Source organism: Alligator sinensis, unplaced genomic scaffold (assembly GCF_000455745.1).
Source record: "Alligator sinensis unplaced genomic scaffold, ASM45574v1 scaffold337_1, whole genome shotgun sequence".
NCBI lineage: Eukaryota > Metazoa > Chordata > Crocodylia > Alligatoridae > Alligator > Alligator sinensis.
The window spans coordinates 582,165-604,697 of NW_005841927.1; the positions used below are offsets into that span (position 1 = coordinate 582,165).

Consider the following 22,533-nt stretch of genomic DNA (forward strand, 5'->3'; position numbering starts at 1 on the left):
GGGCCCAGCCCGCAGGCTGTCGGGGCAGAGAAGGGGCCGGAAAGACCGAGAGCCCGAGCCCCCCCCATTGTCCCACCGCCTCCAGACGCCCGTTTCCGCTCCCGCGGCGACCCCGGGACACATGCCCCACGTCCCCCGAGGGCCCTCGCCGCCCCACACGCGGGGTGAGTATCGCTCGCTCGCGCTCTTTGCGCCCCTTCGTTTCCCCGAGAGCTGGGGGCAGGTAGAGTTTAGGGCTTTCCTAAAACGAATCCTAGCGTGGGCTTTGCAGGGAGCAGGGTCCGACCGCTTAACGATCGGCCCAGACGAGTAAGAGCCGGCGTTGTGCGAGAAACGCTGCAGACCGACGGGCCCCAAAGAGAGCGGGGGAGAAACAGCCCGGCAAGACGGAGACGGGCGCACGTCAGCCCAGGTGCCGGGTATTTAATTTTCCTCGTAACGAGGATTTAATTTGCTAGATGTCCGGAGCTGTGTTAGAAGAGGATGCAGAGGGACGAGAGCGGAAAGGAAGTGCCTTTGCAAAGCGGCGTGTGTTTCAGCCGTGGCAGGCAGCCGGGTCCCCAGGCAGGAGTCGAATACAGCCCGACGCTTCACGGCGTACGTCCGAGGGCTGGTTTGAGACGAACTCGACGACAGCTTTTTGTTTGTTTGTTTTCATAAAAGCATCAGCGATGCAAACAAAAATGAAATGCGGCCGAGTCGCTCCCCGAGGCGGTCGGCACAATAAGCGTCGTAAACAATTCACGCTAGCGCGAAATCCCTTGAATTCACTCAACGCCAAGTAGCTGAGAGCTCCGCGTCGGAGTTGGCTGCTTTTATAACGATCGGTGGGTTGTCATCTTCTCCTGGGCACGGGGTGTTTTGAAATGGATACGGCTCGTTCTTGGAGCCCAGCTTAATCCTAAAGAATGCGAGACAAAGGGGAAATTGTTCAAAGGTAGCACATGTCAAGGGAGACTGTCAGGTGGCCCCACCTGCAGCGGTGCCGGTCATTGTTATGCCTCTTGAACAGCAGCTCCAGAGGCAAACTCGCCTTCCAGCTGTGCCAGGGAAGCATTTTCTGAAGGTTCGAGTGACCCCGACGCCTCTGAAACTACCGCGGAAGTTGCCTTAAAATTGCTTTTCCAATTTGCAGGTTTATGTTGGAAGATATTTAAAAACTAGACAGATGAAAGCCCTGGGAAACGTGTTGTAGGGAACGAGCCTGCCCTGGCCCAGAGATGGGTTAGAAGATGATTTTCTTATGGTCTTTAGACACTGGCTAGCGCCAGAGGCACGGTGACAATGGCCCTGACTTTGATACAAGCCCCTTTTGTTCTTCAGGTGTCTGAGGTGGGCAGCCATGTGGGGAAGGCGAGCAGGACACCCTCAAGAATTAAGCAGCAAGTACCCGATGAACCTGTTGCACCAGGATGCTGTGCCCCAAAGGTGCAACCCATCCAAGGACAGTGACATCAGTCTGGAAGTGTTTAGTGGCTCAACCCCTGAACTCAAGCAGAACCATAAGGCAGCTCAGCAAGCACGGGGCAGGAAAGCCCGCAAAGCTGACTCCAGGGACTCCAATGGGAGGGAAACGGAAACAATTTCCTTTATCTCTGGCAGTGCAGAGGCTCCACAGGCCCAGAGCTCTTGCTGTTCCTCTTTGTCTCAAGCCTGGAGCACCTACAAAGCTGTCTTCTGCTGTATAGTGACCTGTGGGGGCTGCTTTCAGGACTGCAGCGTTCGTATCCCCTACGCAGGACATGCTGAGATTTTGGTAGATGATGGGAAGAACAGAGAGTATAACGGACGGCTGTCTAACAGTAGTCCTGTCAACCTGTCCCCCACTGAAAAGAATGGGAACCCAAGCAGGAAGCCTGTTATGGGGAGCAGCTTCAGTTACCCAGATGTGAAACTGAAGGGTATCCCTGTCTATCCCAATCGGAGCCCCAGCCACCAACTAGAAGCAGATTCATGCTACAAGGAGCCCCTACCGGAGAAGACCTTCAGGAACAGCATAGAAAAGCCACCGCTCCCTGGCAGCCAGCGGAGCTCTGAGGAGTATTACTCCTTCCACGAGTCTGACCTGGACCTCAGCGAGATGAGCAGCTCCATGTCCAGCAGGGAGATTGACGTCTTGATCTTCAAGAAACTGACGGAGCTGTTCAGCGTCCATCAGATCGATGAGCTGGCCAAGTGCACGTCGGACACAGTCTTCCTGGAGAAGACTAACAAGATCTCAGACCTCATCAACAGCATCACTCAGGACTACAACCTGGATGAGCAGGATGCGGAGTGCAGGCTGGTCCGAGGCATCATACGCATCAGCACCCGGAAAAGCAGGGTCCGGCCACACGTTTGTATCCCTGCGACCCAGAGCCACGAGGCGAGGACAAGCAGAGGCAACCCACCAGACAGTGGCCACGAAACCATGCCGGAGTCCATAGTCATCAGCCAAGACGGTATGTGCAAGTTCCTTTCCTAGAGCGGCTTTGCTGCTCTGCCCCCTCTCCAAGGGCTGGCTTCATCCTGAGGTATTGAAGCCCCAGACTTGAGAGCAATTGGATTTGGCAGGGGAGTAGGCAGGGGGGCAGTTGATAACCGAACTGTGGATTCAGGGATTGCTTCTGGGTTGGAGGAATCCTTCATTTCCAAAATGCTGAAGAGTTTCAGTTCGCACCAGCCACCCCCGATCTACAGTGCACGCTTCTAGAAAACACACTGCTCTTTACTCTGCCAGTGAGCACTATGAGGGGCCAGTCACTCTGACCCTATGATAATTTGACTTCTCTCCCCATCTGTAACCTAGTGAGACCAGGAGCCAAACTCAACAGGTGTGACCCAGCAATCTGGCATAAGCTAGAGCCCTTCCACTAAGGCTTCTCGGCTGGCCCTCTTCATCAGGGCTTGCCCAGTGCTGCTAGACAAGGTTTGCTTCCTTCTGTTGCTTTCTTCCCTGTGTCTTGCTTTCTGTCTGTGTGTGGAGCCTAGAGGACCTTTCCTAATCTGGTAGCAAGTCACGGAGGCGTAGAAGAGTAGAGCTGGAAGGGACTCTGGGAGGTCACTTCAAGGCCACCCCCCTGCTCAAGGCAGGATCAGCCCTGTCTAAACCATTCCAGATGAGTGCTTGTCTTACTTGCTCTTAGAAACTTCCAGGGATGGAGATTCCCCAGTCTCTGTAGGCGACGTGTTCCAGTGCTTAACCATCTTCTTCCTCGTATCCAACTTGCATTTCTCTCATTGCTATTTAAGGCTGTTGCTCCTTGTCCCTCGTGGCTGCGCATCAGACACTTGCTCTCTCTGAGCCTGCCTGGACATGGGGGTGAGGTTTCTCAAGTCATGTGGTTCCTAGTCCTACCATGTTTACTCTTCAACCCCTTTGGTTGTCTTGAAAATTATTCTCCCCCAACCCCGTTTGTAATTTAGGGCTGGTCTGTGTCATCCTGGGGAGGATGCACCGCTGCCACCCCAAGTCCACAGACACACTCCAGAGCCAAGGGTTGGCCACTGAGGCTGCTGTGGTCTCGTTTCCGAGCCGCTGCCCTCAGGCCGCTGAAGACTGAGACCAGCAGACTTGGTGGGCATGGTGTGTCCAGCCCCGTGTTCCCTGGGACGTGCTACTGCTGTGGCTTAAACAAATGCTTAGACTTCAGTAACGTTGCACATCATCTGGGGTGCGTGGTGAGACTGCTGATCAGGCTGTCTTCTTTACTTAAATTTGGGGGGAGGGGGAGCCTGTTAGTTACCTGCTGATATCAGAAGTGATCAAAAGTCAACAGAGAAGGGGGACTGCTTGCAGACTATGAAAGCCTCTTTCTATCAAATGTGCTCTCCTGCTTCTCTGTAGCCTGAATCTAACCAGTAGGATCAGCTACAAGGCACGTTGCATTAGAGACACTTGAAGAGGTGAGTATTAGTGAGAGGGTGTTTGAAGGGAAATGGGGAAAGCTGGTCTACTTGTGGTCTCCTAGTTTCATTAAAATGTTACTATTCCTTGCATTGAAGTAATTAGCAGAGGGACCTGCAATGTTCAGGTAAGCATCTGTCCTCTTATACAGCTACAGAATAAACCAATACCTAGTTATCCCTAAGAAACAAATAATTGTATAGAGGGAGAGCTTATTATACTAGCATGCGGCTTTGGACGCAGGGTTATGCACACCTTGAGGTATTTCTCTTCTCAGCACTTCCTAATCTTCTTTCTAGATTTGGCTGTGCAGATATCAGAGGAAACAGCAGCAGATGTCATAGCCAGGAACATGAGGCGGCACAGCGCTGCAGGTAACCGGTCCGTCTTGGGCTCCTAGGTTTATGGTGATGGTGGTAATAATCAGTGATAGTAGTGATGATCGGGCTTCCCCAAGTGTCAAGAGTGGGATGATACCTGGCTTGGGCATTGGAAGGTATATGACTGAGACTCGTGGACACTTAAACATTTAAATGGAGTTTGGGGTTTGTGTTCAGGGTGTTTCCCATATAGACCTTCACTGGTGCAAAAGGCAGTGAAACAGCAATCAGATCTTAGACCTCCTGCGCACTGCTCCTTGGACCTGGGAATTTTCAGGCCCACATATTCTGGCAGTTTGAAAGGAATCAGAATCCTAATTGAGGATGGGATTCTGGATGCATTATACAAACTGAGGCAATTTACCATGGAAGTGAAGCAGATGGAGAACATTAGCAGATCTCATGGGTTCTTTTCCTCACCCTTGTTGTTAAACTGCTCTGGATCAGAGAACTGCTTTGGGCTAAGAGACTGGTCCTCCCTCTAAATGTGAAGTTCTCCCTTCCTCCTCCAAAACTGTACAACTCCAGGGTTATTTCTTGGCTGAGGGCTTCATGAAGCTCTCTTCTCCCTCACAGTGCAGGAGGCCCTTTGGGGCAGCGCTGTTTGGCTTCCAAAGACCTTCTAGCCACAGCGGGTGTGATTCTGTGAGGACTTATCTATTCTCCTTTCTTTTCAAGGATCTCCAACAAGCAGAGATTCCTCCTTCCAGGACACAGAGACTGACTCATCCGGGGCACCTCTGCTTCAAGTTTACTGTTAGGTAAATGGACCGAAGCGGTGTGCTGTGAGCGCAGAGGTTGCGGGGTCTTATTGCACATGGAGTTCCTCGTCCTTTTAACACAAAATATGCTGTGCCACTTTATTTTTTCAATTACTTTTCCTTGCTTCACACCTAACTTGCTCCTTGGCCTGTGGGTCACGTTGGAGGTTTTTTGGACTGTAACATAACCCTAAGGAAATGGACTGTGAAACTAGTGAGCAGCAAAGGAATCTGTTGTGCCTTTGTGAGAGTTTGAAGTTTTATCTCCACTCACAGAGTTCAGCTTAGCTCCCAAAGAATCTCTGTTGTCCGACAGTTGCTCAGCTCTGAGTATAAGCTGTATAGTTTTTACTCTTCTGGCACTGCGGGCGTTATGTAGCTTTTCCTTTCACCACTCCCCCACCCCAGCAGTATCTTTGCATTTATAGCAGTTTTGTTGAGGGGGACTATCTCAGGAAGGAGAGAGGGTCGTTTAGTCTCCACAGTTCATTTAGTGCTTGGTCTTTTTATGGAGGCAGCTGATAAAGCAACCAAATGAAATGGTGCCACCTGTTATATGGACAGCTTCGATGCGATGCACTCTACTGAGAGCCAGCTTTCATCACCGGTACTAAACAGCCAGTGGATACCTGCTTTCAGTCGCTGCCAAAGTGGTGTGAATCGCTGACACAAGGAATTAAACAATTACAGGTATTGGTTTGTAACTTGTATGCTAATTGGGATCCCCTACTTTTCTCTCGCAGCATCGATGACTTTGGGGTCTGTTCACTTTTTGGGGAGACCTCAGAACTCGGGTCTTGGCAGGGAAAGAAAGACCTGGTTTTTAATTGCAAAGCTCTGCCCGTTAGCCCACAGAGAAGCTCTGCCTAGGTGTTTGAGAGCTAAACTGCCTTGTCATCCTTTCTGCGACCAGTTACAAAACAAGTAGCTTGTCCTTTGCTACCCTATAGGCATTACCGCTTGAGAGGAGGAGCTTTGCAGCTTGCCAAGCTCCATACATTTTTTTTTTTTTTAAATCAGAACATCAAACAAAGCTGGCTGTGAGATTTAAGTGCCTTTGAATAGAAGAATGGTTGGTGGTCAAATGGACCAGCAGTAAAACCAAGGAGTCCAGTGCTGCTAGCGTGTGTGATAGAAGCAGAGGTGGGTTCTGGGCTCTGTCCTTGGTGTGCATCCCACATCTGTACCGATGCAAATTTGAAGGTGGCCTTAGCTTGAAGGTTGACGCTACAGTCTCTGTACGTCTCCTAGGCTTTAAAAGATGTGGGTGCTGTAGTTCCTTGTCCACTCCCTGGGGCCTTCTGTACCTGACAACGGTGAGCAAAAGCCTTTGAGTCGTGCGGTTCACCTGACCCCCGTTTCAGTCCTACTTGGACTCGCTGTTCTTGTAAAGTACTTGTTTTAAAAAAAGAGAAGAAAAATCTGTGGTATTTTTGTAAATAATGGACATTGGAAATGCTTAATCATGACGACGCTGACTAGATGATTGCATGTAGCCTGTTTAATGTGATTTTCATATCATTTAAAGCTGCTTCCAACCTCACCTGTTTCTTCTGGGCGTCTGTTTTGGTTTGGACCTTTGGCAGGCTCGGAGAGAGGTTCTGGAAATTTGGGGGGGTCACTGAGACTGGTGGCTTTGAGTGTCTTTTTGGCTTTGTTTTTAAAGCACTTGAATGTAACATTTTTAAAAACCTCTCTCATTCATGGGAGGAGCTGATCTGGGTTGGGGCAAGGTCTCCTGGGAAATAGAGCTTGATTTGTACATCTGTAACTTTGCGTGCTGTATTTACTTGCTGGGCCCTGCCGGCTTCTCGCTTCTGAACTGATTTGTCAAGAGGTAGCTGGAGAAGTTTCCATTTTTAAAGTGCTCATGTAAATGGCACGGACAAGCCCAGCAGTTTTGTGTGGGTGGAACATCTTGGATAACGCCTGAAGACGTGACTTGGGGAAAAGCTGCCGGAAGTGGCTACATGGATGCAATAACAGCTTTTCTTTTCACATGTCTCTACAGTCACTTTTCTAGCCTTTGTCCTCAGAGTGCCTTCAAATGTATGTGGATTAGCTTTGTAAAACTGAGTCAGTCCCCAAACCTGGTGTTACTGTGGTATCTCCTGGGCGTCCTTCTTCATGCCTTGCCTTCCAAAACGGTCTCTCTCATTCTTTAGCAGTTTTAAATTGCTCCATGAGTGATTGTGCTTTTAAATCGGATGGATGGAGGGCACTACTGCTGGGATCAAGGAGGGAAGGGGAGGGTGCATCGTGGAAAGGGAGCTGTGCCCTTCAGATGGTTAGCAGCAGCGCATGGGTCTCTGTATTTAACCATTCGGAAAAGTCTGCGTATGTTTGTTGAGTTGATTCAGTGCAACCTGTTATCTGGGGAGCAGCAAGGGTCTGTGCCAGTAAAGAAGCTTCTTGGGAGCTGGCTGGGTGTGTGCTGGGAATTGTGCGGACTTACACAGGGGACCACCCTTGAAAGAAAGCTGGTACTCAGATCCTCCATGTTGAGTGACCAAACCCTCTCCTGAAAGGCCAGCAGGGTGGGGAGGGTAGCCAGAGCTCTTTTCTTCTCCTGACCCCCTGACTTGAAGAACCAGTTTTACACTTCATTTCATTTCTCTAACTGACAGGTACAGACCAGCTCCTGTACCCAGTGCTGCTGGGACGGCGTGATAACATGGAGCCTTGGCTCCCAAGACGAAGGCAGGGCTGGGCGCCTGCTGTGTTGGAGCAACTACCTTCTCAATAGATTTTTTTTCCCCCACAAAGGTGATAGTGGGAGTGGGGGGATTAAGAATCAGTATCAAGCCCTTCTCTCCTTTGTAAGGTGCTTCCTAGCGACGGGCAGGCATCAATAATATTGACTTGGCGCTCACTGTTTGCCTGGAAGTGTTTTAAAGCCACAGTAACTTCCTGGGTCAGGGCAGGGGCCTCTTCCACTGAACCCTGCGGTGTTTCATTTCTGAGCTGCCATTTGAACGATACTGCAAACCTACCATCTCTGTTCACTACATCGGGGCAGCCTTTTTGGCAGGTGTGCTACAAATTTAAGGCCCGCGTCCTCCCTGAGTGCCACTCTGACCCCCCTCCCCTGCTCGAGATGCTGCTCTCTTCTGTTCCCTATCTGCCACTGTGTACCAGTCCTCTTTTCCCCATTTATGAATGGGCATGGCATGACTTTGCAGCATCTTTTCACTACTGACAGCCAGTGATGCTTGCTGCCAGTCAAATGATCTCAGCCCCTTAACTGCAGCTGGTGCCGCAGTGCTAGGCAGGGTATTCAGTGATACTGAGGAGGACTGGAGACTGTCAGAGCAAGGACGTCACATTACAAGAGAAACCAGCAGCTGGGGAGGGAAGGGATTTTCAGGCTGGCTGTTTTGATCATCATCACATACGCTTCCCCCTAGTGTTGAATAACCACCTCTGAGACGAGGCCTTCCTCCGTGCTGTTTAGCTGAGGTCTTGTACAAAAAAGCCAGGGGGGATTGTTCTTCTGAGAGACTTGTCAGAGTCGTGATGGTCCCAAGTGTTAGTGCTTCTAACTGGCTCAAGCCTCTTAACTGCACATACATCTGTGGACTCGACAGGAGCCGGTCCTGCTGAGCGCACACCTGGCAGCCTTTAGCTTCAGCCCTCCACAGGTTCGTCTAGGAGGCACACCTGTGAAAGGACTTCCTTCTGGGAGCTTGAGTCAGCAGCTTTGTTTCCCTGTTGACTTTGTTTAACGTAGCTGGGGCTTGGCTTTGGAGGAAGACGAACAGCAAGTCTGCTCAGAGAGCAGCACCTTCAACCTGTTTCTCTTTATGCAGTTGCAGCCTAACTGTGCCCTTGGTACAAGCCTGGTAAAGTGCAAGTCGTTGACCTGAGCAGATGCACTAGTACCCCCGCCGCAGGTCATGGGTGATGCACTCGGACACGGTCTCTCTACCAAAGTACGAGACTCGTGCAATCCATATGCACAGTCCCCCGTCATCAAATGTGTGACACCAGTTGCAGCCTTTTGTCAGCTAGGAGAGGCTCTTCCTACAAATGAACAAATGCCACAAGGATTTTTCCAACTATTTTAGTTGGTCTAATAAAAGATATCAGATTTACCGAAAGAACTTTGTCTGCCTAGGTCCTTAGACTAACAGGGCTACAACCAACAACCCCCAACAAGCTCCACAATGTGTTTTAATCAGTTTTAGAAAGTGCCATGATCTTCCCCTGCCCCTGGAGCTCTTGAATGGCTTCTTTCTGTGTGGGCCAGCAGTTGGGAAATGGCCGTTTATCTGGATTTTTACAGCTCAGTCCCCAGCAGTTTGTCCCCATCACCTTAGGACTGGGGACCTCTCTTCCGAGTCAGAGACTCATTTAGTTGGGTTTTCTCCTTCAGGGCTCTGCCATTTAATAGCTTTGTTATAAAGCCCAGGATGTCTCCCAAATGATTTAAGCTACTCTGCAAACCTCAGAAGCTGAGCCAAGGCTGGGGTGAAGTGCAGTAGGGGAGGGGAATCGGAGAATCTCCTTTGAATCTGGCAAACTCCTTTGCAACGAGTCCTACAGGCTTTTCTAAGTAGGAAGGAATGAGGCAACTTCTGCAGTCAGGACCACCATAGGGCAGTAGTCAGCTACTGATGTAAGGCAGTGTTTCCCAACCTTTTCCAGCCCAAGGCACACTCACATTAATACACATTTTCTGCGGCACACCTGTTAAGGTACTCCCCATCCTCAATTGTAGCTCGCTGCCGTAGCAAAATTCCACGGCACACCTCATTTCCGACGGCACACCATTGTGCTGCCGCACATTGGGAAACACTGGCGTAAGGTACCACAGTGGAGCCCCAAGGGCTCCAATTCGAGGCTTACAGACCCATCCCTGTTGTTTGTGCTTTTGCTATTACTCAGAGTGGTGCAAGCTCCTCTTCTCTGTCCAACCTTGGCTCCTGTTAGAAGTCTGATGTGTCTCTTGGGCAATGCCAGTGCCTCTCGCACAATGACCTTTGCTCAGTTGGAGCCTGTATCCAGAGCAGGGCAGTGGGCCTGGGGGGTATTGCCCTCACAACCCTATTCTGAAAACACCAGTCTTTCAAGTTAGACCTGCTCAGCCTCGCATTTAGGACTTTGTGGCAGCACGATATCGAATGTGCTCATGTGCCGAAAGCACTTCTCCTGTGGGTGGCAGTAATGCCCCAAGTTGTCCAAGGGTACTCGGATCCAGATTCTTCCCCGATCTCCTGCTCAGCGAGAAGCGTCGGTGACTGCCAAGGGCTCGTTACAGTTTGATACTTATCCAGCTTAGATGCGGAAAGGTTGGATGTAGGGTCTTGGGTTTGTGGAGCATACTAAACTATTTAACTGCTGCCTTCTCATATGGGAGGGTCTGCAGCTTGGTCACTCACTGAACATGTACCACTCAGCCACTGAAATCACCTGGAACCAGAAGCTCTTTTCCCACTTTTGTTGCAGTCATGCTGAAGGGAAGCGAGCAACTGGGACAGCTTTGTTCAGAGCTGTCCCGAGGGGAAGTCAATGACACCTGGGTAGCAGCACAGGACAAGGGCAGCAGGGAGAAACACCTTCTGTTCCGCTGGCTGGCAGGGGCGAAGTCCAAGGGCTTGGGCCCGAGGCCAGCTTTGGTTCACAAACACAGCCCAGGACATTCACCCGTCCTCAGATTATAAGGGCTGAAAACCATCCTGTTCCCCAAACTGCCTTGGCTGCCCAGAAGCTAACCACCACCTCTTTCATCCTCCAGACGGCAGTAGGCCTGCTTTGCTGCGGCAAATTTAGTCACTTATTAGCTCCTGCGATTGGCCTCTATAAAAGGGGAGTCTAGTGCCAAAATGGAATAGGAAATTATTTGACTTGAGATAAGGATCGGGGTTGCCAAACCGGGCCACCAGGTGCTGCGCAAGCTGTGATTTGTACGTGAACACTCGCAAAGCGATCAAGGACAGCCAAATCCAGCGCAGGGAAGGGAAGGTGAAGCAAAGGAAGGCTGTGTTTAAATCGAGATGCTTCTGTCTGTTTCTAATCAATTCAGCCGCAGGCTGGCTCCAAGTAGCCCTGGAGATGAACCAGGATGTGACCTCCTGAATTTTCCACTGCTACCTATTTTGATTTGCTCCCCATAGCTATGGTGCTAGATCAGGAAGGAGCCACAAGATTTTAGCGCCTTCAGCTGGGTATCAGCCCCCCACCAGCCCAGGACTGCCGTAGGCTTGTTTAGGGCTGAAGCTTACCCACCCTGCTTCCACTCAGTCAAGCAGGGAGGCAAAACTAGAATCTCCTGGCACTGACAGCTCCCAGACAGGGATGAGGTGGCACTGGTGAGCTCATAAAGATGTGGTTCAGGGAGCGGTAGGGTGCAGCTACAGGCTGCTCTGCTGGATGACCAGCCCCTGCACCTGCTTCTACTTGCTCATTAGGAGGAGCTAGATGCTAATCCCAGGGCAAACACACGGGCCAACCTTGCCTTTTACAGCCTGCCAGTGTTCCAGGTCAAGAGACAGATCCGGGCAAGTGTGGAGGGGCTTGCCCTTCAGTGACTCCTGCCTCCCTGAACTGCAGTTCAGAATAGGGACAAGCCTCAAGGCACGAAGAGCTGGCAAGCTAGGGCAGCAGACCTGGCTCGTTTGCCTCTCCTACTGCAGCGTGGCTGAGGAGAGCCTGGCATAAACAGACACTTCGGGATCTCAGTATAACACAAGGAAACTAGCCTTAGGTCAGCTACCCAGCCAGTAGGGGCAGGGGAGAGAAGAAGGGCTTGTGTACACCCCCGATGTCTGGCTTGGTTGATATACTCCTCTGCAGTCGTTTTTTGCTAAGATATGCCATGTAGCACCTCACTAAGCAGTACTAGGACTGAAATACGGCAGGGCAGGAAGATGCAGTCATAGCCCCTATGTGAGGGTTCAGGTAATGTAGGCAGAGACTTTAAAATAGCACTAACTACAGATGAGGGTGTCTGACAACAGGACAGTACAACAGCCCTCTGGGTAGCTTACCAGCCTGGCTCCACATTTCCTGTTCCAAGGCCTATGCTGCTGTGGGAGCTGACTGGCCTTGGGTCAGTTCAGCCTGGCCCGCTCTGCCTCCTGCTACTATAAAGTGGAAACAAAGAGCCCAGGCACACTGACAGTGGACTTTAGCCCTTTGTCCACCCAGTTCCTTGGTTGATGCCAGAAGGCAGCTCTCCACCCCCACACAGAGGGAAGTTACAGGGGCGAAACAAGTTCTACTCCAAAACTCACAGCCCCATTCACAGCTGTAGAAAGTGGGTGGTGTGGAAAGCTGCCTCAAGCTGCTTCCTTGGTGGATCAGATTAGAAGAGGCCTGTGGCAAGGGTGGTACTTAGTGCAGGCTCACAGGCTCCTACTCACAGAGAATGGCCCCACACGGGGAGGGCGGGGAGTCCTCTGACCACATCAGTCTCAAGGTGCCAGGATCTGTGCACTTCAGTACAGGCCACCCAGAAGTGGTTGCTCAAGTGCTAAGGCTGATTCCACTTCTTCCCTCCCAGGTATTTAGGACCCACCATCCTGCCCAGAACCAGCTGGCCTAGGCACAGTTAGAGAATCCTGACCCAATCAGTGAAATCTTTGGTGGTCTTAATTCTGGCTTTCACTTCCTTTGACTATAGCAGCATCAGTCCGGGTCCTTGGCCTGACATCCCCAGAGCTACCGCTGATACCATGGCTGGCTGCCCCAGCGCCCAGGAAGTGACACACATCCACAACACACGTCTGTCACCTTTTTCCTTTATGTTACAGCTGCAGTTTTAACAGGTTTGAACATGCAGAATACACCTCACTCTAGTCAGCAGCTCAGCAGGGAGACAGTGCAGGGGCACTCACTGGTCAGTCACCACTCAGCGAAAGACTCTTGGAAAATGCTGACTGCAGGTGGGTGGCAGAACAGCTTCCCTGAAGAATGCCAGCTGCACAGGGCTCCATCCTGCCTCCCTAACTGGAGACCCTCGGTGTTCCCCTTCCACAACACAGGGGGATCCCAGCACACTCTTCAGTCTCATCAGGGTCCCAGCCCTACAACTCAGTGAGGGTCAGCTTGTCTCACTTTCACCAACAGCAGCCAGCAAACCAACCCATCTCATACATGACTGCACCAGAGTCTGTCACGGGTAAGAGGTTATGGAGCCAGGGCTAACCTTCTCCCCACACAAGTTTGAGCACTGATGCAATGGTTATGATGGGACAGTGACATAGAGCTGTACTGGTTTGGATCCAGGGGGCTGGGAAAGAGAAAACTTCTATACTGGGGGAACCAGTTTTTAAGTCAGTAATGTTTGCCTCCACTAAGGACCAAGGGTGACAGCAGTCCGTGAGGTGGCTGGCTCCCCTCATGGCAAGGACGTGAAAAATGAGAGCAATGGCCAACTAGAAGCTAGCGAGCCTTTCCAGGAGGAAACAGGCCAGCCCAGCAGGAACAGTTAAGGGACTTAGCTAGTAGGAACAGGGGTATATCACTAGAGACCAGACCAACAGGTGACTCAAGAACTGACATAACCTCTCACAATACAGCTGGGGGAGTGCTACCCTGTCAGGTAAGAATTCCAGAGGTGCTTTAAAGGCATATGTACCTGACTGGTTTGAATAATATACAGCAAGAGGCACGCTGAGGGAGGGGAAGAAGCGGAAGGAGGAGTTTGTTCGGATGTGCCGTGACTCCCCATTTTCAAAGCAGGAGCTGTGCGACTATGCTCCAGCCATGACTCAAATGGTGTTAGTCAGGAGATTGGAATGGTAGCCCAAAGAGCCAGATGAGAGCTGTGCAGCCTCTCCCTCCCCCAGGAAGATGTTCAAGCACATCTTACTCTGACTCTGCTGTACTTCCCTCCCCCTGCCCCCCAGCACAGCAAGGTCCTCCCTAACTGGGTAACATGCTCCCATAGACTATGTAACTGCTACACACTGGTACTTCAAACTGAGCCTTGTGTTTTGCCGAGATGACAAGTGAGGAGATGACACTCATGAAACTGTTTCCACAGCAAGCTGGGTTGGGGAGAGGGTGGGGGAGAGAAGGGCTGGGGAGTGTTTATTCACCCAAGGCAGGTGCCCCATCTGCCGATACGCATCCTGCCTGTACTCAGTGGATTGGCTGAAGAAAAAGGGGAAAGAGGAGGAGCTCAGTTGAATTTAGCTTTTGAGAAGTCCATTTCTGGGTGTTGTTCCATGAACCTGCAGGAGCAAAAGAAAGGACGAGTCACGAACAGGGCAGTACACGTGCAGTGGGACGCTGTGGACTGATTGTAGAGAGCGCAGTGTTACCTAGGCGTTGTCACATCAATCTCTGTGCACAACCCACCCCTGGGTCCAACGTTAGTCTCATTATCCACATGGCAGGGGTGTCCAATAAAAGGAGATAGTGATGCCTCACTACTTTGTGTCCTTGGGCCTCCCTTTCGCTAGCCTGTGGGTCTTGTTATCCATGCCAAGTTGTGCAGGGAAACTCCAGATGTGACATTATCCTCTTTCCTTCAATCCTCTGTCAGTAACACGATATTACCCCACTATCAAGGCTAACAGGTGTAAACAATTAGCAGTTATTAATTATCAAGTGTGCCCTTGGTAACTATTACCTCCAGGACAGACACGTAGCAGCTGGAATATTGACTGTAGGACATAGGGGAAGTTATGATCTATGCTTAGATCATAACTGCATTCTTGCATGGTACTGAGGAGGTCAGGGACACCTCTGCTGCGGTGATGAACAGAGAAACACCGCTCTGTCAGGCCAGACCAACTGCTCTCCTGGCAAACAAGGTGACTCTGCTTGCTGAGAATGCGTGCTGTGTCCCCACAGCAGGCTTTCAACTTGAACAAGCTCCTGCAGTCTTGACCTAGAACAAAAGCTGGAAACAGCTCTACCAATAGAGGCTGAACCTGTGGAAATAAGCCCAGGAAAGAGAACCCATAGGAGATGACCCTACTACGCTAATCCTTGTTTCACCCTGGAGGCAAAAGGCAGTTATGGTCATACAAGGGGAAACTGCATGACCCATAGTTACCCCACTGCCAGGCCCAGCAGCTGTGTTGCTCACCCTACATGGCCTTGGAGTTCTGTGAGTAATTTTCCTGCCAAGGTGCACTTACGCTAAACAGAGCTATAAAGACATAAATGAGCTATTGGCTTGGAGACAGCTAAGACTGGATGTGGGGAGGGAGGAGGAGAGATTATCTGGGCTACTGGATAGAGGGAGATTAAGGAACCATTGAGATCATATTAAAGTTCATTGGAGATGGAGCCTCCAGCCCCGACGCCACTGACTTCATCTTGCCCCCTGGACTTGAAACCAACCTTAGGTCAAGGTTGTCCCCAGAATAATTGAATAGAGTTGTCTACTGCTGTCTCTTGTTAACCCAAGTCTAGTGTCAGTGATTCAGCCTTCCACAGTGAGCGTTAGACAATCTCAGGTCCAGCCAATCATTCCTCTCCCTCCTATGTATGCTATAATGCGCAAGGTGTTTGAGGATGGGAGTACTCTCAAAAGGAACTGGCTCTACATACTTTTTCAGTATGTCCTGCTTCTTCTGTTCATCCGATGTTGGGAGCCCCATGGACTTCTGTCGTTGGTCATACATCATCTTCTCTACCATGCTGCGAGTTTCACTGTCCAGGTCTGATAACTAAAACCAAGGCAATTCTGTTATAAAGGAATACACCAGTCCCCTTGTGTTCGTGCATAACTGCAGGTTACAGTGGATTACACTGCAGTAAAAAAAAAAAAAACTTTTAGGAGAACACAGATCCTTTAAAAGCAGGACAGAAAGCAAACTGCAGATATGCTATTATGAAAGCTAACCTTAATTCCACTGCACTAGTTCTGTTCCATTCAGATTGCATGGTGGCCTCATACACTACCTTTCTAATGCCATCTTCTTTAAAGTAGGCAAAGCAGTTGCATACTTTTGCATTCTTCTGCTTGTAGTACAGCAACCCCCCTCCCCCAGTCAGATACTATACACAGTCTCAAAACATTCAGCTTCAGCAACACGCAGAAGAACTGTTTCCCAAGGATTCAGGGTGGGTCTGTCTCCCTCTTTGCATTCTCCCAGGAGAACACTCAGTGGATACAGTGCATATAGCCTTTCTAGCTAGTGGCGTGCCTACAGTGATACAGGTTGAGACCAAGTCATAAGAACAAAAATGCACACCTTTTTCCTCAAACAAGTCTCACGCACATGTGCGCCTTGATCAGCAAAGGCCAAAGAGATGACAGATGGAGTTTTACCTTCGAGTTCTCTGGGTTGATTTTCTTGGTGTTAATCTCTGGATCCGTGGAGACAAGCTTGTTCCACCATTCCATCTTATTGATCTGACGGCAAGAGAATGCAGTAAAGATCACATCACAAACACAACTGTTTCTCTGCATATGCTCATATGTAGAGAGAAGCAAGTCTCTCTAGAAGAACTGTAGTGTTTTGACAATGGCCCCAAGAAAGCCTGGATGGAGGAGGCTTCCCCATTCCCAGCCACTGTGAGTTAGCACCAGCTAGCAGCAATTTCCACCGCTGGCAAGGCTGCAAGAAGCAGGGTCTAACCATGACTTATACCATCAACAGAAGGGATACAAAAAGGATACCAACATCAACAGAACCTGCTAGCAGGCGCCATATACGTTTCCACGGACCCCAGCTGCGGTAGGTTTATGTTGGGCCTTCATCATTACTGGACCTGATGTAATCACTAAAAACCTAAATCCCAAGTCCCTTTCACCCTGCTGTACCTTCTCCAGGTGCACAGTGACCGTTTTCCCATCTTCAATCAGCCAAGAGCTCTCCTCCACCTTCACTTCATTGTAGAAGTCTCCATCAATCACAGGGGGGTGACCTTTCAAGCCCAGTTTCAGATGCCGTCTTTGGATGTCCACAATCACATCTTTCCCCTTCAGCCGGAAGTTCACCTTGAATGGGACTGCCAGCTGGGCAAGAGAAAGCCAGGTGTGAGGAGGGGGCAGTGACAGCTCACTTGCTTCTCCCTCCATGCTGCTGCTTTAAGACAATCTACCCTGCTAGAGGCACATGAGGTAGGAGAGGCTCTTTGTGGGAATGAAAAGGGAAGGCAGAAATTTGGCAACATGGTGCCCAACATGCTTGAAGACAACATCACAGTAGAGGCGTAACACTACACCGAGATCCTATCTTAGAAAATAAAGGAAGGCAGAGGCGAGGCTGGCAAAAAGCTCTTGCTTAACTATCATGTCCTCGCTGTGCCATGGGTGTGCTACAGCTGGACACCGTTATTAACTGCTCTCTGGGCTAGCTGCCGTGCCTTTGAGCAACAGCTTCACAATTCATAGCGGTATCTGCCCTCAGGTATCCAGGCTAGAGTTCCTCATAGCCCCGAGTGGAAGCAGCACTTACATCCAGCTCCGAAAGGGTCTGTGTCCATCTGTAGTTTGGAAGGTCAGCCCCGTTCCCGGAGTTCGGTTTCATTTTCCCTTTATCCTTCTCGTCTTCTTCCTCCTCCTCCGACTCCTGATCAGACAATTTCAGCGTCAGCAAAGAGGTTGCTGAACCTGCCTATTCCTTCCACTACTAACATCATCCCTTTACGTTCACACAGGGGTCAGTACTGCATTTGCTGGCCCACACGCTCCCCAGAGATCCAGCCCCGAATGTGAAAGCAGAAGTTTCCATTACACCAGGTTTAAACATTCCTGGGTGCCTCTCGCACTGTGCCAGGCAGACAGAGTGCAGAAGGCAGTCAGTAAGGATCTCCAATACCCGCTCTCACAACAAAAGCAATGGAGCGACCCCTTGGATGGCACACCTCACCCAGGCCACCTCAATGCTGGTCAGACTCTGACCCACCTCCTCTCCCCCACCACCCAGCGTAGGGATGCGTCTCTGTGGATACATTACCTGCTTGCTAGAATCTGGAGAGTCTGTTTCCTGCTCAGAGGGCTTTGTAGAGACATTGTTATTCTCTTCTTCTTTTCTCTCTTTTTTCTATTGAAAAAAAGAAAGACACCACCCCCACCCCAAAGAATGACTGGTCAGCTGATGAGGCCTGTGGCACTAAGTGTGGTTTAGAACTGCAGCACTAGGTGGCCCCGTCTCCTTCTCGAGATAAAGCAGCGGGGTTGTACACGACTCAGAGCCACGTGAAACTAGAGCTAAAGGGTTTCCAGCCCTCAGTGCACTTTGTAAAACAAAAGCCCTAGCATTCAAAAGGCTCATTCCCCTCCCTGTCCCCCTGATATCTGTATAAGAACAAAGCTTCTGACGGGATAAGTCACTTCTCGTGGGGCTGCACGTAGCCAACCGAGCAGACTCTAGCCCCAGATAAGCTCTCTTACAATACAGATGGCAACCCACACATGCTGCAGCTGTCACCTGGTTGAGTTCCAGTTGCAACCTTTCCGCCTCCTCCTCTGTAAGCTCTTTGATCTTTGGCTCGTTGGCTTCCTGCTTTGCTTCTTTGGCAAGTTTTGCAGCCCGTTCTGCCTTCTCGCGACGTTCAACTTCCTGCCGGGCTTTTTTCTCCTTCCGCTCCTTTTGTGCCAGCTTGTTGTGGTGGTTGAAAGTATCTGTGATAAGCTGAAAACAAAGACCCCCTCAGGGACTGCTGACTTTTAAAGAGGCACCCAAATGGGGGCTGGTGATAGTCAGCTCCCACCCCACAGCTGCATGGCACATACCTGTTCCTCAGCAGTATTGATGTAAGGCTATTGCCTTCCTTTCCCCCCGCCGTATTTGACAGAATATTTGGGAAAACTCAGTGTCCAAGGCTTACTCCCTGCCCAGTCTTACTTACGCAGAGCGCGCTACCCAGTCCAGGAAGTAAGGACTCCTGTGGTGCACACACTCACACCAGGGCAAAATGAATGCAAAACCCTATGATAGACCAGACAGAATAGAACCGCTGCGGTTCACAGATGGACATGGCAGGGTGATGCTCCAGACCCAGGTCTGGGCCAGAAATTCATTGTAGCATCTTAAGCTATTCATGTGGTCTCTGTGCCTCGCTCCTCTGCAGAAGGGGGATAACACCACCCTAACTCATCAGGGGACTCATAAGACTTTGATAACTGCCAGACTTGTCAAGTCCTTTGAGAACTCCAGATGGAAGAAGTCATGCAAGTGAAATGTGCTTTCATGAACTGGATGCAGACACGAGCCAGGTACATTAAGGAAGGCTTTGTCAGCCTGAACTTTCCCCACGTGCTAGAGAACGTGTGTTCAGTCCATTCTGTAAATCCCCCCGCCATAATTTCTAGGAGAGGCAGCTGAAAGATGAATGATATAATTGAGGAATAAATTCATATATAATCTTCTCTCCAAGCAATCTCAAGTCTCTTGTATCGCAAGGGCTCAGGTACAGCTGTGAAAGGCAGAACATCAAAGTCTACGATGTAAAGGGCTGTAGCGTTCAGAGGCAGAGCTGAGTAAACAGGCAAGAGGCCAACCTGGAGCAATAACCCAGCTATTGATAATACCACAGGTACCGTGCAAGACAGCACGTAGTGAAACTCAGACTTCCTACAGGCATCAAGGTAATGCTTCCACAGGAAGGATACTATCCAGGGTCAGGAGCCAGATGGGAAGGAAAAGAAGATCTCTTATGCCAAGGAGCAAGATATTAATTCAAAGAAGTTCCAAGGACATGATCAGCCCCTTTCAGGATGAACCATCCCAGAGCAGCTTACAGAATCAAACCCCCAGCTAGTTACAGCACTGACTGCACACTGCAACGATGAAGAAGAGATTATGAAGCCACTGCCTACAAACATGGGAGAACAAGCAAGTCTCCAAAGAGCCATAAAAATACCAGGCAGGTCCATCATGTTGGCAGGAGAATGGAAGGGGATAGGAGTCCTTCCACAATCTTTCCCCAGTCTCAAAAGGTAGTTCAGCCTGGTGGTTTCCCTCCTGCTAGATTCAATTAAATGTTTCAGGCCCAAGGGGCTGTGTTAAGAGTTCCAAAGGGGAAGGGGGAAGTGGGAAGTGGGAGAGAATAAGTGGCCTCTTCAAGCTCTAGCTGGGGGACTGTGTTGACAGAGACACAATCAGCACGGGCTTGAATTCAGTGTCCTTCGTTCAGAGGCTCACAAAGCACTTTACAAAAACCAGTATTCTAGTCCAGTTACAGAGGGGGCACTGGGGCAGGGAGCCATCCCCTCCTATGTAGCGCACAGCAGAAGCCAGGCATCCTGACAGTCAGTCCCTGCCTCTAGCCAATGCCTCAAAGCTCCTCTTGCTTACGCTCTGGAGCGCCAATCGGCAGAAGCTCTATAAATACAGTGCTAATCATCGTCACACATTGATTCTACACATATATGCCTGTCCCTGTGAAATGGGGAAGATTTGTTCCTAAAAAAAACTCTTGCAGCTCTTTTGCAGATTTCACTCATTTTCACCCTAGCTCTGTGTTGGGGTTTCCCCTCCCCATCTCCCTCCCCTTGCAGGTTAGGCAGCAGGTATATTCTGTGCAGCACCGGCAACTGTAAGCTTTTCCTCTATATGACATGGCAACATTTCCCGAGCTATATTCTGAAGCCACCCACTGGTGGGGCTGTAAAGCATCAAGTGTGTATCACATGCTGCTGGCTTTTCCTTATTTTGACCACCTCCGGTGCCCCCAACACATTTGGATTGTATCAGCCCTGCACTCAGAGGCACAGGGGCAGCTGCATGGGCAGGGAGACGGACTTTGTGCTTTTCTGAGATGAATAAACAAGGTAACCTAGGGTTATTGATCCCGCGGTGTCTGTCAACGTTAAGTCAGTGTGTCTGGCAGGCTTGCTTTTCAAACAACCCTTTGGCCACAGCGTGACAAAAACCTTCACCATTGATATTATTCAACAAGCAAACAAGCTCAGCCATGGACAAGGGCAGCTCACTCCTGCCTTGTTTCACTGGTATATTTCTGCAGCATCGCAAACATTTGGCACAGTTTGAAGATACCACATGGCAACAGGAAGAAAGCACTTTGTGGCACACAGGTCAGATGTCTGCCAGAGGCAGGAAGCATCTCGACGTGAACAGCTGGGCCCGAGCACATAAAAATAACACATAATGGTCTGTGAGGGGGAAGGATTAGTTGTTTTTTACCTTCTCTGCCACTCCGTCTTCTCCACCTGTGAAGAAATCCGTTTTCCGTCTCAGGAAACTGAAGAACGTGTTCACAAGCTGGAAAAAGAAAAACACAGGAAGACAGGTAACGTCAAGAGACCTGAATTAAAGAGTCTGAGCTGCAAAACAGAGCCTACAAGGAAAAGGAGCAAATCTAGATCTTAGCGGTATTGCGATGAGCAAGTCTTCACTCAGCAGGTAGCCGAGAGAACAACTTCTCACTTCCTTGTTCTTACTTCCAAGCAGCTGATCTAGCAGAATCTTTACATGGTCGCTCCAAAGATTTGGTGGAGCATTTTTGGCCTTTTCCTCTAATTAAGTTTTCACAGGGAGCCCACGGACACAGAGAGAAGTAGCAGCTCGAACAACTGAAGAACGGCATTGCATACTGGTCCAGATACATGGGACGTGAAGACAAAGAACCACTTTTATCAGTTGGCTCTGACGGACTAGATTAGATGAGACAGCAGAGCACATGGTGCTCACCAAGATGGTCTCTGCCCACACCTCAGCTGGAAGCAGCGCAATGCTGGTATAAAGTGTTGCTATCAGTTTCCATAGCCAGTGTGGGCAGAGACTCAGTCCCAAGAACCACAATGACTTAGCCTTCCTATACCTTATCCTCCTAGGTTGCTTGAAGCACTGTGCACCAGTCGCCACAGCAACCGTTTGATTGGGAGGATTAGCAGCAAAGAAACCCCTTCTATAGGGGCCAGAGACATCGCATTTGTGTTTCAACACAGTTTCCTTCCACCACGGCTACAGCCAGAGCACGGCCAGGCTCAGGGACCCGAGTGGCAAACGAGCCACCCGCCACACCGCTTCTCAGCCAGCGAGCTTTTCATCCCTCAGCCTGGACGCTGCCTAAACTGCAGCCTGAGGCGAGACCCTCGCCTTTCTTGGATAGCTGTCCAGCCCCCACACGCCAGTGGCGCCACGTTAATAATTAACGCGACAACCCGTTTAAGTGCGAACGCTTTCCCAGCGCAACCACCGATGCCTCCTTTAAGCACGGGGAGTTAAACGGAGGAAAACATTTGCAACGGCAAGAGATGCACGGACCGCCGGCAAACACCGGGAGGGCCGCGGGCACGGCGCCGTCACGAATGTTCAGTGCTCCTAAAACGACCCAGGAAGACGGGGTCCGAGCTGCTCAAGGCCTCTGGATCTTTATGAAGTGCGGCAGAAGCTCGGTCTCTTCGTGGACGAATCCCACGGCACTTCGCAAAGGTTGATGCCTTTGTTCCCGTTTCACAGATGGAAACCTTTGGGCACCCTTCTTACGCACGTTCAGGGGCTTTACTCCAGGGCATCCCAACCTTTTTAGACTGCGGACCGGCAAACCACGGACCGGAAGCGACCGCGGTCCGGAAGTGACCGGCGCGCTGGGGAGCGACAGCCGACCCTTTTTTATATTTAGTCTAAAA

The 22,533-nt window shown here is 50.3% G+C and overlaps 2 protein-coding genes across 3 annotated transcripts in view; one reads left to right on the plus strand and one right to left on the minus strand.

The window, feature by feature from the left end:
• Positions 1-6: 6 nt before the first annotated feature.
• KDF1 (keratinocyte differentiation factor 1) lies at positions 7-6,570 on the plus strand. Of its 2 annotated transcripts, XM_025198755.1 has the most exons (5): positions 7-164; positions 459-827; positions 1,324-2,441; positions 4,186-4,260; positions 4,945-6,570. In XM_025198755.1, exons 3-5 carry the CDS (start codon positions 1,343-1,345, stop codon positions 5,025-5,027), a joined length of 1,257 nt encoding a protein of 418 aa, XP_025054540.1. In that variant the 5' UTR covers positions 7-164; positions 459-827; positions 1,324-1,342; the 3' UTR covers positions 5,028-6,570. The 2 variants fall into 2 exon arrangements, with proteins under 2 accessions (XP_025054540.1, XP_006019298.1); XM_006019236.2 differs by lacking the exon at positions 459-827.
• Positions 6,571-12,752: 6,182 nt separating this feature from the next.
• Positions 12,753-22,533, minus strand: part of NUDC (nuclear distribution C, dynein complex regulator) — a 10,414-nt gene continuing 633 nt past the window's right edge. Inside the window, exons 2-9 of the mRNA XM_006019237.3 lie at positions 21,086-21,163; positions 18,368-18,571; positions 17,894-17,980; positions 17,393-17,506; positions 16,756-16,950; positions 16,261-16,344; positions 15,537-15,655; positions 12,753-14,206 (exon numbers count right to left, since the gene is read on the minus strand). Coding sequence (XP_006019299.1) covers positions 14,155-14,206; positions 15,537-15,655; positions 16,261-16,344; positions 16,756-16,950; positions 17,393-17,506; positions 17,894-17,980; positions 18,368-18,571; positions 21,086-21,163 — 933 coding nt within the window. The 3' untranslated portion in view covers positions 12,753-14,154. The remainder of the gene's footprint in view (positions 14,207-15,536; positions 15,656-16,260; positions 16,345-16,755; positions 16,951-17,392; positions 17,507-17,893; positions 17,981-18,367; positions 18,572-21,085; positions 21,164-22,533) is intronic.

Bases quoted from the DNA above. Each gene is read 5' to 3' on its own strand.
- KDF1 (XM_025198755.1), top strand. From the start codon at position 1,343: ATGTGGGGAAGGCGAGCAGGACACCCTCAAGAATTAAGCAGCAAGTAC. The intron at 2,442-4,185 runs GTATGTGCAAGT...TCTTCTTTCTAG, and splicing joins CATAGTCATCAGCCAAGACG to ATTTGGCTGTGCAGATATCA. The intron at 4,261-4,944 runs GTAACCGGTCCG...TTTCTTTTCAAG, and splicing joins GAGGCGGCACAGCGCTGCAG to GATCTCCAACAAGCAGAGAT.